The sequence below is a fragment of the Neopelma chrysocephalum genome, unplaced genomic scaffold (assembly GCF_003984885.1).
Source record: "Neopelma chrysocephalum unplaced genomic scaffold, ASM398488v2 Primary Assembly neopelma1_108, whole genome shotgun sequence".
Taxonomy (NCBI): domain Eukaryota; kingdom Metazoa; phylum Chordata; class Aves; order Passeriformes; family Pipridae; genus Neopelma; species Neopelma chrysocephalum.
Genome location: NW_020897773.1, coordinates 1,157,138 through 1,175,422, shown reverse-complemented (window position 1 = coordinate 1,175,422; position 18,285 = coordinate 1,157,138). Strand labels below are relative to the sequence as shown.

The 18,285-nt window shown below is 43.2% G+C and overlaps 1 protein-coding gene across 2 annotated transcripts in view; it reads right to left on the bottom strand.

The window, feature by feature from the left end:
• The window catches only part of CAPN14 (calpain 14), a 32,386-nt gene extending 14,577 nt beyond the window's left edge, over positions 1–17,809 (bottom strand). Inside the window, exons 1-9 of one of the 2 annotated variants that reach the window (XM_027696655.1) lie at positions 16,521–17,809; positions 9,638–9,995; positions 7,054–7,123; positions 6,003–6,121; positions 5,262–5,398; positions 3,944–4,118; positions 3,173–3,238; positions 1,693–1,778; positions 346–420 (exon numbers count right to left, since the gene is read on the bottom strand). In XM_027696655.1, the coding sequence (XP_027552456.1) occupies positions 346–420; positions 1,693–1,778; positions 3,173–3,238; positions 3,944–4,118; positions 5,262–5,398; positions 6,003–6,121; positions 7,054–7,123; positions 9,638–9,995; positions 16,521–16,576 (1,142 nt within the window). In that variant the 5' untranslated portion in view covers positions 16,577–17,809. Of the gene's footprint in view, positions 1–345; positions 421–1,692; positions 1,779–3,172; positions 3,239–3,943; positions 4,119–4,294; positions 4,353–5,261; positions 5,399–6,002; positions 6,122–7,053; positions 7,124–9,637; positions 9,996–16,520 lie in introns of those variants that run through there. The other variant, XM_027696656.1, reaches the window with a different exon arrangement.
• Positions 17,810–18,285: the final 476 nt, after the last annotated feature.

Sequence of the window (18,285 nt, the reverse complement as noted above, 5' to 3'; positions counted from 1 at the left end):
CAGAAGCTATGGAGAAATCACGGACAAACACCAGGCAAGCAAGAGCTTCCCAGAGCTATGTTAAAAATAAAAGGCAGGACAACAGCTCCTGAAAGCTGCCCTTTTTCTCCAGCAGCCCCAGGAGACCTGACAATGTCCTGCTTCTCCCTCACTCCTGCCACTGAAAAACCGTGCATCCATGCTACTGCTTCTCACGTCATCAGGCAAGGGGAACAGGAGAGCAAGCATGAGCTGGTATGAAGCAGATCACCTATGCCTCAGCCTAAGTGCCAAGGTGCTGCTTCATCTCCAGGTGCAGCCCCAGAGCTACTGGCAGAGAGGAGAGAGACAGGACTGTGCCATTACCAGAATTCTCCATCCTCCTTCTTTTTCCTCAGCAAAATCTTCTCCTTCGGGCTCAGCAGCTCCCACTTGTAAGAGCTAAGGGGAATAACATGAGATGACTTACCAAATGTGGCCTGAAATTCAAGGCAGAGTACATTGCTCTCCTCTATCAAAAGAAGCCAAATACCTGTCCCCACATATCACCATGTTTATCTCCCACTAAAGAGAGGCTCCTATGCCTTCAGCCATATGAGACTCTCCATGACCACTCTGGGTCCCATGAGATGCAGCTAAACGGCTCCAGTTTTCTCCAGCAGAAGCCAGAAATGCTCCATTTCCATCAGCCAGTCCACTCACTTGAACATGCAGCTTCCAAGTACTTAAAATATAAAAATTTAGACCTGCTTTGTTGGTTAATTTTCTATCAAAGGGGACATAATAGGAAGAGTGTTTGGCATAATGAATGAATGACTAGGACAGCACAAGAGGCAGCTGGGAGTCGTTTCAAAGGCAGGCCTACAGTATGTTGCTCATTATGCTCTTCAACAGGAACAGCTGGTGTGTTGTCATTATGTGACAGACGCATCAGAGAAGTTACAGCTCCGCAGACAAGGTGAAAGTCACTCACATTCCAAATAACCTCTGTACTCTTCTTTCCTTTCTACTCACATGAGCCTCATCAAACAGAACCTGCACAGGGAATGAAGTGAAGCTTGGAAGAAAGAAACATGCTCCACTTTAAAGAGGAACTGGACACAAGTTTACAGTTGCCAGTGGTCTAGAATGCAAACCACTGTCTTTCGTGGATCCCAATTAAAAAAAAAAATCAGGTAGCTGCAAATACAGGGCCCATTTGCCTCACTGGTTGCTTCTTCTTAACTCATACCCAATTGTATTCCTGAAACAGCCAGAACAGAGGAATCCTTTGCAGCCAGCCAATTCCTGCACTTTGTAGCCTGTGGAGGACTTTGCACAGGCCCTCCCGTGATAAATGACTGTGTGTCCTGAAACATGCTGTTTGTTTAGAGCCTCCTGCCCAGCTATCTGTCACTTTACATGCCATCCAGATCACAGCAACGTGGTCAGTGTCTGATGTTCATATTATGTTTCCTCTGGTATTCAGTGAATGGAAAACGAGAACTGATCTTGTTGAAGTTGTGTGTGTGAAGTGAGCCCAGCTACGTAAGCACTATTTGTTGGAGACACACAAATCTATTGAGTCATTGCTTTGACACCAGAAGGTCTTTGCAAGCAACTGTTAGCTATCTGAATGCTGCCCTCAGCATTCACGTCTGAAGATGGCAGCATCTTCCCTCCAATAAACTTTTCCTCCCCCTCAGCATCATACTTTTCCTTCTTTAAACTCACCTGTCACTCCAGTCTCCTTTCCATTCAATTTTCCCCCATGGGTTTCTCAGTCTCACTAGGTTTTCTGGTCCATATTGACAGGTCACCTGCAGAAAACAGTAACACTGTGCTTACCAAGGTCTCAGCAGTTCTCATCTGGTTTAAGTCATTGTTCTATGTCAGATATTAACAATTATTTTGTTTGTTCTCATAGATGCCAGCAAGTATGATGATAAAAATCTATGAATATGCAACTCAGAATGCCGGCAACAAAGAGATTCAGATGCTTCATCTTACATTCTAAAGTGATACCAGAGACATCACAGATTCCTAATGTAGAGGTTTGACTGTAAATTCCTCTTCCTTTCCAACATCTGCTCATTTTGCACTTATTTGGGGGCAAGACTGTACTACTGACTGTGAAAGCCAAGTCCTGCCACAGTGCAATGGCACAGCACAGTGCAGTCCCCCACGGGTCACCACATAGGTCAGTGCCCCCTGAACTGGGATGCCATGGTGGGAGGAGAGGGAGCCAGGCCAACTAGGGACTTTGTTGTCAGCACATAGCAGAACAGCTGCCTTCACACTGGTTCCAGATGCTGGGTCAGTCCCTTAATGCTGCCTGGCTCTTCATCCCATCAGAGGAGACAGAATGGCAGACATGTCACTGATAAACCCCATACCTAAAACCTTTCTGCTCCCCCTGTGGGAGACACAGATGTACATCACCCAGCTCACAGTATTTCTTCCAACTTTCCTAGTATCTCTTGCTAGAGGTACTGAACATACTTTCACCAACATGTCCAAAGCCCCACAAAGTCCTTCACCATCCTTGTCAACCTGCCTCTAAGGTTGGACAAGATAGTCATCCACCAACCCAGGAGGAGAAAGCTTGAGTTTTCTCACAGTCTTTGGGATCTATTATTTCCCTGTCCTTTACCTTTAGACAAATATCTTAGGGGGACTCTCAATGATACTTCTGCAGATCAGTGGGGTCCACCTGCACTCTGCACAGGGGCCCAGTTTGGTTCCCTTACTCCACCATTGACTCACATTTCCATTTGCAGTCTTTCATAGTTCGGCCCTTGCATCTTTACTTCTCTGTGGCCTCTCCTTTGCCTTCAGAGGAAGGCTTTTTATTCCAAGTAAAAAGCACATCCCAAGTTTCAGCACATTCTCCCAGTAGCCTCAAAGTCCAGTCCTTTCATCCTTAGCAGCTAAGATGCATTTGTAGGTGATGGTCTCAGCAGAGCCCTATGAATCATTCCCACCCTTAGAGATATGTTGATCCATAACCATTGTCCTTTATGCCAAGACCTTGATAAAAATGAACACACTCAAAAGTGAATCTTAACAAAGCACACAGTCTCTTTTAGCCTTAGAAAAGAGCACTGGGGAGGAGATACCATAGTTGCTCTGATTAATGGTTGAACCTATGACTGCAATAAAAATTGCTGATATCCAAATAAACCTGGACCCAGGACATTAGGGCTAGTCTTACCTTTCTAATACCAGTTACTGTGTAGGCATGGCCAGCAACAAGCCCATTCTTCAGGACCTTTGTTGTCTGTATAAAAGGAAGAGAAACAGAAGGAAAATAAACCTTCTACTCTACCTATACTTACATGGCAGACTCATACCTGTACCTGTGTCAGCAATGACTCTCAAAGCAAATGGAGAATGGTTTGAACTGAAAGTTAAATGAATAAATAAATTGAAGCTCTTAACAGCCATATTTCGCCGTATGCTTGGAATTGAAAGATTGATTGGGAAGGTCCTTTCCTAAATTGTGGATCTTTAGCTAGAGACCATCTCACTTTCAAAACGTGCAGGAGGTTAGGTTTTAATTTTCAGAATATTAGAGTTTCCCAACAGCTGAAGTGTTAGCATAAGGCTTGGAAGCCAAGATTTGAGCTTATGTTCTGAACCACACACCTCTCTGCCTTAGCTGTAAGTTTATTCCATGTGTGTCTGTGCCTCACTGGACAATCTGTAAAAATGGAAAATTTATTTAGCAAAAATGGGAAAATACAGTAGGACCTCATTTAAATAGAGGTTCTGTGATAGATATTCCTGAAGATAACAACAGGGATCCGAGAGCAGCAGGGTATCAAGCCGTGTAGAAAGTTTAACATTAAGAATGTGACTTCTATAGAAAGTCACGTGTGGCAGCTTTGATACTTTTTGAGTCACAATGACTAGCTGAGCAGCAGTAAAGAGGTCTGGAAAGGCTTTTAGCTGTAAAGCCATTTGACATCACTCCGAGTCTCACCCCTAAGTGTGTTTGACAGCCCATGAGAGATCTGCTGTAGGTGGCTCTTGTCAAGGTATCCCACAGATCAGGAGGAGCTTCTGCAAGCTTGATCCTTGTATTAACACCTCCTGTAAAATCCACCAAGGCTTCTGAAACTTGCCCAATCTGCAGATCTTCATAGGAGCCATAAAGTCTAGCAAAAATGACATCAATATATTCTTTGGATTATAGTCACAGATGACAGGTTGAGGATAGTGTGACAATGAAAACATACAAAAACAGTGTGCAAAAAGCAAAAGGAAGGCTGTAACTCATGTTTAATTTTAGGGGAACCTTTGCATTTAGGAAGAGGAGAATCTAGAAAATTACCTCCAAGACTGGCCATAGTCTGAAAGGTACTCTTCACTCATTGTCATCCCTCACTGCTCTGTAATGAGAACATGCCTATCACAACATCTTTGATAATTCTGCCTTAGCAAATGTTGCCTGAATTTATCACCACACAGTGTGCTGTATCTAAAATACAGTCTTGAGAGGCACGCTGTCTTGAGAGCTCAGTCTCCAATCCGATTGTCTTTACCATTACAGTGCAACTTTCTCCAATCTTTTTGTTCTAAAGCTAACACCAAATGAAAATCACTGAACTTTCTCACCTTTACTGTGATCTTTCTCTGAACGTTAACTACAATTTTTTCCCTGCTCTGCAGAGATTACTTCAGCCCAATATCAACAAACTCCATCAGTTATGCCTTATTGCTTTCTCCTTAGTCCTATACTACCACTAGAGTTTAGCATTGTAGACAAAACACTCTGGAGAGAAGCCACTGTTCTCACTGTGACATATGACTTGTTACATGCCTCAGCTTTAGGGGACCTGAGAGCACGAGCTTCTACCAAAACAAAGTGCAATGCTTCAGCAGACCTCCAAAATGAAAATCCTTGGAGGTTTCTCACACTGATAATACATCAAAGGAGGCATCAGAAATCATTCACCTTTAAAAATTCTTATCGGTGGCCTTCGGCTTCTCTACGGTGTTTACAAAGAAGGCACCAGCACAGACAATACACTGCAAACAGTGATAACACTCAGAGGACAACCCCCAACAACAGGTCTGTTTTCACACCTAAACCCTGGGATTTAAACTCAGGGGCCTGGATTGGTAACAGCTACTGCAATGGCAGCTTTTACTGTTTAGTAATAGAAAGATGAGAACCATTTACTACACTCCAAATATAGCAAGGCCTACAAAATGCATTTGTAAACAAGAACAAACTGTGTAGGCACCAACCAACATATTTTAGAGACTATTTGCATAACTTGGAATGAGTCACTTACTTAGCATATGCCTTCTCCAGAAGGGCTCCCCAGAACACGTTCTTATAGACTGAGGAAACAAAGACCAGCTCCCCCGCCTCGTTCACCGGCAGGAGATCATCAACCACCACGTCAACCCATTCTCCGAAGTGCCAGAACTGTCAGGAGAAAGGAATGAGCTGATGTTTCCCTTAGAAGGGACCTCCCCTTGAAACAACAGGAAAGGCAAGATAGCCTAGCTGTGGGCACAGAACAAGCTGCTGTGGGTCAGTGGGATGTGGGACAGAGCCAATTCCTCAGCTCCATCCGGCCAGAGGAGCAAACAAAGCATATATCAGGTGTACAAGGAATAAGCAGGGGAATAAGCAGGGAAATAAGCCACAGTTGGACTTCTGGGGAGGGAATTCCTAACTGCAGGGTAGCACAGTTGCATCAAGAGTGGGCAAAAGGGTAGAAGACTGGAGCAGATGTGCTCAGGTCTGCTGACTGTTGCCACTCTGAATAAAGGGTTTTGTCTGTGTTAAAATATGGGTAGGGCATAGCTGGAGAAAACAGACAAGTGGAGGGGTATCCTCAGAGCAACTTGCAGGTGATTCACTGCCTGCACTGCTTTGTGGGAGGGGTGATGGTCCGCTCTCCAGGCTGAGATACCCTCCAGCCACTTGCCCCTGGCCAAGGGGAAGCACATACATCTAAGGGTGTGACACAAAACATAGCAGAGGATTTCTGAAGATCCCCTGCAATCTGGGGGAGCAGCTGTACCCGGAAGTGGAAAATGCCAGCATATTTCCTCTCAAAGCTCTGGTTTTGTGGCACGACTGCAGCCAAGATGTCCTGGTGGAACGTCAGGGCTTCCAGGGCCGCCAGGAACCAGCAGTTCTCTGCGCCAAGACAAATGGACACATGAGTTGGCTGAAAGGCGAGAGCTGTCAGCCAAGTTCAGGAACACCACCAAGATCCTAGCAGAAGAGCTGTTGTGCTGATGTCTTTACAGTTATAACAAATCATATACAGAAAATTAGACAATCCAGACGTGTGCTTTACTTAACCAAACCATGATTGGATTATTATTGTTCTCTCGTGATGTTTTCATTTGGATACTGTTTGGTTAAATAAGAAATTTAGCAAGCAATAACTGTCAGTGGAAACATTCTGGTTTTTACTGACATTGTGTCAGGTTTTTTCTGTTCTCTCTAAAGGCACACTATTAAAAAAACTTTTCCATTATTCTTTGAAAACATTTGCTTTTCAGAAAAGAAAAATAATTTCCAATGGATCTCACATGCAAAACTGCACTTGTCAAACTTTGTTTTTAAGGACTTAAAGCACATAAAAAATAATTTAGTCCCACCTCTACCTCTTTTGCAGGTGACAATATATCCTTTTACTTTAGGCAGCACGGGCATAAAATTATTTTTCTAACTTCAAGGCTGCGAAGAGAACACACTCATACTAAGTATTAGGTACAAAGACAGCAAAAGTCCTGCTTCTGTGGTCCCTGTTCAATTGTCAAGCAGCAACACCACAGACCAGTAAAAGCACAGGATCACTTCCTATTAGCATGCACAGCAGCAACATAGAGTGGTGAGTTCAGCTTGTGGAGACACCTCTCATGCCTCAAATCCCACCTCCAAGCTTGCCAGTTTTTTTATTGAGGCTATCCCATCTTAATTGCTTCATCCGCACCATGCCAAGTGAAGGGAGGAGAAAGACACCTTCTATTTCTATGCCAAGTTTTATACAATCAAACTTCCATGCAAAATGTTATCTTCTATAAGAATACTTAGATATTCATACAAAGGAGTTTCCTTACCCACCAATCCTTGGCAGAGATCAAGTTGCTTTCTGTTTGCAGCATAAAATACTGGACTTTTGTGCAAAGCCTGGAAAGCACACACACACACAAAAAAAGGTAGAGAGTCAAGTAAGTAACATCAGCTGGTTTAGCTTGAAAGTCAAGGATTTTCTGTGTGCAGAGCTGCAATCTCATAAGATGGGAAATCCAGTGAGTTCCTAGCCTAGGACGTAAAAACCTCATGGACATGTGACACAAAACATTCCCTCTGCCTTTTCGAAGCTTTCAAAATATTTACGGGGCCTTTGTCCCAGCAGACACTGTTCTGGTTCAGGTATTAATCTAGTGTGATGTGCTCTGGCTAACTTGACACCAGCCTGGGCACACACTTGGGCTTGGTCTACATTGAATTTGGTCTCCAGCATAAGTCACCGGTGCTCACCAGTTGCATCACTGTGGGTTTCTGTGAACACCACACTGAGAAGCAAACCTCTCAAATATGCCAGTCCTGCTCCTCCATACAAGTTTCAGCCAAAAGAGGTTATGATGGCAGAGCAAAACTTTTCAAACTTTCAACTAACCTGACTGACATCTCCTTGATTTGATTGACACTTGGGCTACAGATCGATGGCTGCTACAGAAATTCCTGTTTCTGTGACAAGAGCAGGTTCAGAGAGAAATAATGTTACTTTTTTCCGTTCACAAGGTGCCTCTGGGGTTAAATTAATAACCTAAGTGTCAAACTTACATTTCACTCGAATGACCCAGAAATTGCTCAAGCTAAGTTTCACACTGTTGGCTTCCCCTACAGGCAGTAGCAAAGAAATGGCAAACCCTCAGAAGGCAGTTACAGTAATTAGACACCAAGCCCTGTTCTTGGTGAATTTGGGTGTTCAGTTTGCAGGCCATCAGTCATAGACGCAGCAAGCTACAAGCCTGCAGGGTGAACAGAAGAATCTCAGCATCTTCTCTGCAGCACAGGGACTGAAGGATGCAGAGCATCCATCCTCAGAGAGCCTTTGCTCTGCTAAGTTCAGCATACAGAGCAAATGGCAGCCTTCTTCACAGGGCAGTTTTAGAATCACAGAGTCATAGAATATGCTGAGTTGGAAGGTACCCATCAGGATCATCAAGTTCAACTCCTGACCCTACACAGGACACCCCAAGAATCACAGCAGAGCAGCAGAACAGTGCATTGAGAGACAGAGGTTTCAAGTCCATTCCAATATCTGTGGGGTGGAGGGACACCTGAAGGGCTTTGTAGAGGCTAGGACTCATGCTGACTTTACTCCCTTAAATCACTCTATGCTGATATAGCTGCCTGAGCCACAGTGCCCAGCACAACCCAGCTCAAGCTCCTGAGGACTACACTCTGCCTCCACCTGCAGATCCTGACTTAATACAAACCATCTGAAAGACTGAATTATGCACGAAACTCTAAGAATGAGGGCTGCTCTTTCCAAGCTCCTCTGCTTGCTTTGCAAAGATGCCTCTACCTTCCTGGTGAGTTTAATGAGTTTTGCAGAAACTCAGCTCTTGTGAGAAATTGTTTAAGTCTGACAAAGTATGACAGCTAGAAAATAACTTAGCTTGGAGATGCTATCTGCTATTACCTGGCAGCATTCCCTTACAGGGACAGTAATACATGGGTTCTGAAATGCTCATGTAATTTTTACACTGCTTTCAGGAAGATCTGATTTGCAATACTCTGCGCAGTGCCTCAGAAAGAACAGAACTGCCACTGCCAGTAACAGGCCTTATCTAACTGTGCCAGGACCCCGTCTTGGCCTCTTGGACTTGTTATCTACCCATTTGTTATGAGAACTTGCTCTGTGACTTTGCAACCAGGTGTCTCTTGCTATGATGTTCAGTTTAAGCACAGGATACCAGCAAAGGCCTTGGAAATGTCAGCACAGGTAGAAAACAAAGCCCCAAAACTAAAACCAACTCACTGACTCATGGTCAGTTACTGGTTGTGGTAGAAGCTCAACCTTGAGAGCTGGAAAAACACTGCTCTAAGTACAATAGACTAAACAGTTTAGCAGGGGGAAAAAACGGCCCAGCAAAAGGATAAGGCACCTGCTGCTGGCTGGGAAAGTAGCAGCCTCCAGCGTCAAAACAATATGTGCTCCATAGGAGAGAGGGGTCAAAGGCTAAGAACTATCTAGAATCTCAAAGGCTAAGAACTATCTAGAATCTCAGATATCTTCTAAAAGGTCAGGATCTTGAATTTTGGAGAGAGGAACCACTGCCATGAGTACTGTCATCACAGAATCATGGTGGGATCACCATAGCTGTGAGCTCCAAGGAAACCAGCTCCACCTGCTCCCTTTGCCTGCTCTCCCTGCCTGCTCCAAGCGTCACTGGATATAAACTGAATGAGGCTGGTTATGATTTTGGCCAACAAATGCTTCAAAGGGAATTATGAAACCGTGTACCCCAGCTTCCAAAATTACACCTGATACAATAGATGTAATCTCTGGAGAAATTAAAGTACACCTAAATTAAAGTCTAAGGGTAGTCTGTTCAATGCTAAAACTATTTGCTGGCTATCAGCTGTAATCATCCTCTTACACTAAAGTACTCACTGAAAGTCACTTACGTGTGGCCTCTTCCACTGTAAATTTCGGGGTAGTTTTTTTAGCAGTGGTCCTGTTCCAATAGAGCTGATATGAGCAGGGAAGTTGTCATCTGTGAACAGGCATTTGTTCTTCAAGCACGACTCCAGCAAAGCCTGGTAGTTCTGCTGGATGGGAGGTGTGTGTTTTTGAAAGATACTCCTGCCTAAAGGCACAGGTGACTTATTTTTTTTCAAGCAGAGCAGAAAAGGCATGGTGATGTCCCCAGTAACACCAGGATAATTGGTTTCCACTGAGGATTCTGCAGGGATCTCACACTGTACAGTTCTGCTAGAAACACTCAGTTTTCTGGGATAAGGTGTGTCTTCTTCAGAAGAATTCCTGATAATTAAAATAAGTATAAAAAGTTATTTTAATTGTGGCTTTTAAAATTTTCTCCTTAGCCAGCAGGGGTGAGTAGGGATAGTAGCACTCTCAGAAGAAGTGGGGACCCACCCAATTCTAATCTAGCACCTATCACTGCATCTTCAAGGCTTTACATTGCTGTGGATCTCAGGGAAATAAAAATGAGTGACCCCATTGACTTTTACTAGGGCTTTGAAGCCATACACATGGCTATTCTCAGTCTCTCTCCGGACTATTTTAGGCTCTCCAGGATATTTTCACAACATGTTGCAACATGAATGATAGCCTTTATTCAATCACATTCTGGCATGAAGATATTTCCCCTCCCAAAAAAAAAAAAAAAAGGTGCTAGATAAACCGAAGACTAACAGAAAAATGGAATACATTAGGTGTTACAAAGCCATTACTCACACGCCCTCGATAGTTATTTTGCCCTTTTTGCCTCATTTTGGAGAATGATATGATCTCCCTCAAGAGATCACATTCCATCTTGCTGAATACCACAGATTCACACATGAAATGGCATGCTGAGGTATTTTTTTCCTTGTAACATTCAAGACAGATGTTTCTCATCCCCCCACTAAAAACAACAAAGAGTGATGTCCTAGCCCTTTTTTTAATATTGGCAGCTATGTTAAACATTAGCATCACCCTTTGCTGCAAGTGGTGGGCTCCCAAGAGAAATCATGACTAAAATCTCATCAGGCAAATCACTCCCAGCAGTGGTAATAAGGTGATCATAATCATATTTATTACAGTGTTTTCAGTTATTACTATTACATAGTTATTACTGTTTTCAGGACTGAAAAAATTAATTGGGATGCAAAGTTTAATAAATGGTTCACATGGCATAATGATACAGTATTTGGATGGCTTCCCTGCAGAGGATGCTCTTTGAGACCCAAAATCACTGCCCCAGGCACCTGGGAGGATGCTGGTCTCAGTTAGGAACCAGTTGATTGTTACTCCCATCGAAGCTGAAGGTCACAGGCACTCCTTGTGAGAAACCAAACAACTCCAGATTGAGCTGTCCTCCCACACAGAGCTCTCATTTGTTATAAAACTACCCTACAACTGATCTACAAGGCTTGACCCTCAGAGGCAACCAGGAAAAAATCTTCAAAATATAGCCCTGGAAACAAAAATTCAATTTTCTATTGTACAGTAGACATTTCAGACCTGAAAAAGTAGTTAAGTGCCTAACAACTTGCTTACTTTTTCTCCGGATGAAAAATACTGTCTCCACCTCCAAATCCTCCCTTTTTACAACCATTGGCCTTCACGGCTGCAAAAACATGAGCAACAGACAGAGGTAGATTTAAGAGAAAAACAAGAGGAAGAAAACAGCCCGGAGAACAGCTGCATTTTATATAGACAGACAAAACATGTATGAAAAAGAATTTCTCATTTTGCTGCTTTCCAGGAAAAGAAGTGGAGACCAATTGGCATCCTTTGAGCTACACTGAAGAGCAAATATTTGAGACTTGATTTTTGGGTGTGCAGAGCATGCACAAAGCCTGATAAAATCATTTTAACCTTTCACCAGTTCTCACTTCACTCTGGCATTTACTTGAAAAAGAATTGAACTTCATATATAGGCTTTGAAACACAGAGATAGTATGAAAAAACCAATGCTTTCAAAAACGGAGGTTTAAATCACCTGAATATATAGCCATATTTCCAATATATTCATCCAGCACCCCTGATTGTAACGGGGTGTGATGAGAGTTAATGATGCAGCTATTCTGTATGTTTTGAAAACCTCCCAGCTGAACCTGCCTGTAGGTGTGTTGTTTTAAACTCTTTTCCAAATTACCTGGAAATCTTTGAACAAAAGAGGCAACGAAGCATTTTATGTGTGTCATGAACAGTGACTTCTTAGACACCTACGAGGTGTTGCACTTGTGTTTGGCTGCAGTCATGTGTAGGAGCAGCCACCAGGTACAGTTGTATACGACTAGCCAGGCTATACCTGGAAATCACCGGTACTGCACTCAGCAATGGTGCCGACCCAGAATGAATCAGTGCCCTTCTGTGTCCTCCCTCACAGGTGGAGCAGAGAGTGTGCATGTCTCTTCCAGCAATTAAAATTTCTGAGGGAAAGCAGCCAAGTGTGGCAGACAGTGTAGCTTCCATTTAAAGCTTTAGATGGAAGCCATGAGCCAGTAGGTTAAATGGATTTGATTCTGTATTCCTTGCACATTTCCCTAGTTAGCATGTTTGCCATCTGATGTAAGTCCTTGCACTACATTAGCATCCTATGATCTCCCCTGATCTTTCCCAAGATCTTAAATGCCCCATCCCTAAGTCTTAAGTTGAGAATCTGAAGTAGCCATGGAAAATCCTGCACTTTTAGTAAAAGTAACTGGACTGTGAGTGAATTCTCTCAGAGACTCTTACTCACTCTATGAGAGGATTTATCTCAGGCAACACTGGGGCAGTGGGCAATTTGAGGGCTAAACCTGGAGCTGACAGAGCTCAGCCCAGCTTTTCAGATTTAATAAAGACAATCCAAATCTGGGCTGAGAAGCTGCTCCTGATTGCATGGAACAGAGTACATGTTTGCATGCAAAATAATAAATTTTAGGGTGAGCAGAACAAATTATGCAGGGCCATCTTTTACAACCATTCTTGTAATACAGCAGAACATTAGCTGCAGAAATTAGTAGTCATTAGTCAAAATGAAAATGTGAGTGTATTAGGCTTTGTTAATCTTTATTAGTCTCTAAACAATAGTAGTCTCTATACAATGGTATAAAAACAGCACTTGCAGGTACAACCTCAAGACTTTGATTAAACATAGTGGTACATTTCAGAAACAAACAAAACCAAACCAAACCAAAACAAAAAGAAACAAACAAAAAACCTCACAAAAACAAAACCCAACAAAACAAACAAACAAAAAACAAACAAACAAACCAAACACCTCAAAGCTGACTCCTGCCATTCCTGTGAGCTTTTAAAGCAAATAGAAATATCCTGAAAAGAAGCACTGAACTATGTTTTCTCACAAAACGAATGAATAAACAGACAGGTGGATGACCTTGCCCTGAATTTTCTGTGCTTGGATTATTGGCCCAAAAGTTGATGAACACCTTCTGGTGCTGAGACTTTCAAGGCCAAGCAGCGAACCTGAGCCTCCCATTGATCTTAAGAAAAAGTCTATAGCAAAAATGCCTGGATGGCTTTCAGAACTTCAAACAATACCTCTCTGACCAAGGATCGCTTTTAACAACTCTGGTTGAGAATTTAAAACACATATTCTTTGCTGCACTAATTGTCCAAGCTACATCGAAACCAGTGGAAATATGAAAATCCTATTTAGTCAAGATCTGTCCTTTAGCACTTAAGGTTACAACCTATTCATAAGGATCCCAATCATAAGAGATTCTGACTACTTACAACTCCCATTAGAAACAGACGGAATTTTTGATCTCTGCAGAATACTTACTGATCAAGTATCAGCTGAATTGACTCTAAACAGCAAAAGTGAGGAAACAAGGGTGCACAAAATCTGGGATAGCTAAAACACCAGCCTCTGTTCCCAACCATTTGGCAGACAGAAGTGTTGGAACTGTGACATGCAGGGCAGCTGATGTGGCTCATCCAGCTGCTTTAAATCACACCAATTCTTCTCATGTTTGCTGATAAAAATTCTTTGCCTTTCTCTTCAACACTTCCAAAGAAAAGTACAGCAGCAGCTGCTGCATTCAGCATGGCAAGCAGCATCGTGTAACTAATACCCCCATCTGATCCCAGAGGACAGCTTCATCTTAACACCATGCCATGGTGACAGAGTTATACTCCTTTCAAACCCCTGGAGAATCCTAACTCTGTACTAGCCTGAGATGCCTGCTGAATGCCAGCACCAGATCCCTCTTACATAGCATTTGGTGTTTGATGTCCTACCTTCTCCAGATGTCTCCTCACAGCAAAGGATAATTGTTCCACTGGTAGTGATGCCTGTTGCTTATAAATAGTATATATGTTATCTCTAGCTATGTGTGTATTTATGCTTCCGCGTGTGTGCATGTTTATATATGTCTCGCATACGTAACTCCAAGAGCTTGTCCTAACCTATCAAACACTGTGGTAGAAGCAGGAGGCGGGGGAAAAAAGCATATTGAGTAATGACAGAAAATTCCTAAATAGTTTATACAAACTGTTCCACAGAAGACATGAAAGAACAGGTCAGTCCATCACGCAGACTACCATTTGACTCATCCATCGCTTCAGTGGGCAGCAGTTTCCTTGTCTGACTATTCAAAGCACAATACTCCAAATCTGTCCATATATGACTGAAAAGGTAGAACAGGAAGATATGTTTAACTGTGTCTTAACATATTTTAACAGGATTTCTGTTTTCAGGTAAGTAAAAGTTCAGAGGAATACCCTCAAAAACCCATTTCTACTCAGAACAGATGGGGATATGACACTTTGTCAATCAGTAAATCATAACAATATCTGCAAAGAACATTGATGTAAGATTGAGGGAGGAGTATGTCCTATAAAAAAGACAGACAAAACCATTCAAGAGTTATAGGAGAAACTGCCAAGTTTCTGCACTGCAAGGATGGTGAAGGGCTCAGAGGATTTTTCTTTCCAGCACTATTACAGACTTCACATCAGTCAGGTCCCCTATGTGTTTTCTTTGCTGTACAGTTTCAAGGAATGAATTTTTTGGAAGCAAGCATGCTTCCCACCCACTGTAAGTACATCATCCAAACCCACATTCTCCACTTGTGGAGGCACATCTGGGTACCAGCACCTTGTTCCATTCCAGGCAATGAGGAGGTAAGAGCATCATGGAGAGAGCAGGGAAAAGTACAGTGTGTGTGTACCAAGGCACCTGGAAGAATGGTGGGAGAAAGATAATGAGAAGTATTTCAGAGGAATATGAAGAAGCAGTGAGGGCAGGAGGGAAAGGCAGCAGCTTTCTGAGTTGTAAAGGCAAAGCAATGAGTGAGGAAAGGGATGGATTTTGCTGGAGATAATTTTATGTCTCTATATAGGCCATATGTCTATATAGGCCATATGTCTCTATATAGGCCATATGGCAGGCAGTTGAGAATTTTGATCTAGCTGAACCAGAGGAAACTCTCCTTCCCTTACTTATCAAATTAGTCTATTTGGTTTAATTCTGGGGGCCCGCTGCACCTTCCTCTCCCCTCTTTCCTTTCCCACACCCCTGGTTATTCCCTGTTGAACCCATCGCCACCTGAACTTTTGACACTATCTACTCAGGTTTCATACTCGGTAATGAACAAACAGTGGCAGTAACTGCACTGGCAGGAAGTTAATATTACTGAACTACACTGCTCCCACAAGCTTCTTGAAACTGTTGAAGTGTTATGGACTGAGTCACCGCCTCTTTTCAAATTCAGTGACTTGCTAATGTCTCCATCTTCAGATGTTTTTTTTTGTAGGAAGTAAACCTGTCCAACCTAAGGCAGCAGATAAGCAAACACACACGTCACCATTTCACGTGAAATGAGTTTCAGTTATACAACATTGTGTTTCACCCCAAAAAACAAAGTTTCATTCTGAGTGCAAATACTACGTGACTTAGGCCAGCCTCACTGACTTTCAGCAAAGTGGAAGTGAATCTTTTCCAGCAAGCCACTCTCTCCTGGTCAAGGCAAGCATCCAGCTAAGTGACTGCCAGCCCTGTTACCAACAGCAGGGACATGACTCAGAAACTACAGAACTAAAAGTTTAATCCATCACAGGTTTAAAGATAAAATACAAATTCAATAGTAGATGACAGTTGCAGACCCCCATTGGTATCAGATACAGGTATGCCCTGAGCACTGTATTAGAGTGACTTCTGTGCAGGGGAGTCGAGAGAGAGTCTTTACATTTGAATGGCTAAAAAACATGCAAGAAAAACAACTGTTCTTCCAGCAGTGACTTCAAATGAAAAATCATCATTTGGAAAAAAATATTTAATTGGTTTTGTTCTTTTTCTACTTGCAAAATTTAAAAAATGTAAATTGTTTAAAAAGAAAACTTACTAAAGATTGCACTGTAAGACCAACCTGTCAAACAGAAAACCATCCATTAAAACACCCCTGTTTAAGAAATTAAAAGGAATAAAAACTGAAAATGGATTAAAACTTTCAGTTTGATTCTGGCAGAAAGAAAACCCTAATTATAATCTAAACTTCCTTTCCTAATTTTACTTCCCTTTGTTTTTGGCAAGCTCTATACTTCAAGGTAAAGAGCATTCTTGAGGAAGTCAGTCTCAAATGGCTACGAAAACAGAATGAAAAATAAATAAAATTGTGCAATATTTGTGAGACACCTAAAGAAAATCTATAAAGACTGTCAAGTTTTGTTGTGATCTGCCCCGATGATAACGAATCCAAAGGAATGGGACTCTATTCAGACAAGGTAAGGAAACAGTTTTTTGGCCATTGAGTACACATGTTTATGCTTAGTGCAATTTAATGATTAATATCCTCATCTTGTAAATGGGGAACAAGCGTGCTCATACCATACCTGTAGCAGTCGGCTCCCACAGCCTGTACAACAGAAACCTTGCCTTGCTCCCCCATTCATTGCATTCAGGAAGGGCATCAAGGTGGCCTGGGGAGATTTACAATCAAAGGCTTCCTGGCCTGACCTTTACTTGGCTCCGAGGATAACACAAGCAAGCACCAAAGAGACTCCATATATAGCTGTAGAAATGCCAGAGTGGCACTGGAGGAGCACAGTCCTTAAATGGCAGAATTATCTAGAAGATGAAAGCGATTTTTTTTTTCCTACAAAATGAGCAATTCTTGCCAAAACACGTTGAATTCTATGGGGCCTTTCATTTTCAGGAGTTTTCACTGGAAAGGAGTCATCAAATTCTTAAGGGCAAAAGTCTCTATTTATAAAACTAAATAAATGAGGGAAATTAGTCTTAAGGAGGTTTTAAAACATCAGTTCCACTTTCAGATTAGCTCTAGGCATTGGCAGGAAAGCAGAAAAGCCCTGACCTTCAGAAAATACAGTCAGTTTGCTATGTTCTTCCAGAAAAAGAAAACTGGTCCCTGGAGTCATCCCTTGCACCTCATGGGTCAGGCCATGCCACAGAGTATAAAACTGCCTGGGATCAGCCAGGAGGAGCGGCTGGGAACAGCCAGGGAAGTGTCTGCTCCTGCAACCAGAGGCACAGAAATGGACCTGGATTGTTTTCCAGGCCCAGGGCTGCATGCACCTCCATGTGTCCCCCTACCCATAAAAAAAAAAAGCTTGAAAAAATGCCACGAAAAAAATGCACCACTGCCTCTGCTTGCACAAGCTCTGGGCTCCTCCCAGCCATAAATGGCTGGGAAAGGGCAGGAGTCTGCCACATGAAGGGACAGCTTCCAAAACTGCCTCTTGCCACATTTCTCAGACCCATGGGATGGACTCAAGTGAAAAAGCCATTAGGAAATATTCTAAGAAAAAACCCTGCTCTGCGCAGTGGTGATGAGGAGAGCCTGGCAGCAGGGCGTTGTGGCTGACAGCTGGCCCTGGGGACATGCGGAGCCACAGGCTGCTGCTGGTGGCTGTCCTGTCAGCTCTCATTGCTGGAGGAATAAAGGAGAGGGGACAGCAGATAATCTGCCCGTCTCATGTGCTTAAATGGTGAACTCCTCCAGGCACGGCCAGAGTCGCAAGCACCCGGGAAGCGAGGGGCAGCAGCAGTGCAGCCAAATCATGGGGTTGGGGAAGGAAGAGTTGAAGAGATGACTCAAAGGGGACCTTATCAATGTGTATAAATATCTACGGGGGGAGTGCCAAGAGGATGGAGCCAGGCTCTTCTCAGCAGTGCCAAGCAACAGGACAAGAGACAATGGGCAGAAACTAATGCACAGGAAATTCCACCCGAATATGAGGAAGAACTTTGGGTGACCGCACACTGGGACAGATTGCCCAGAGAGGTTGTGGAGTTTCCCTCACTGGGGATATTCCAGAACCGTCTGGACACAATCCTGTCCCGTGTGCTCTGGGATGGCCCTGCTTCAGCAGGGAGGGGGCACCAGGTGATCCGCTGTGGTCCCTTTCAACCTGACCCCTTCTGTGATTCTGTGAAAGGCTGGGGGTGGCAGCTCTCAGAAACAGCCGACTCTGTCTCAGATCTGCACTCGCAGATCTGGTTAATTTTAGTGGATTTTTAAGGTTTATTTTAAAGTGAGTTTGAGAAAGGGAATAAAATGGCGGCCGGGCCGCATAGCCCCGAGGCGGCCCCCAGGGGGCGCTGTGGGAGCCGGCCCTTCCCCGCAGTCCAACATGG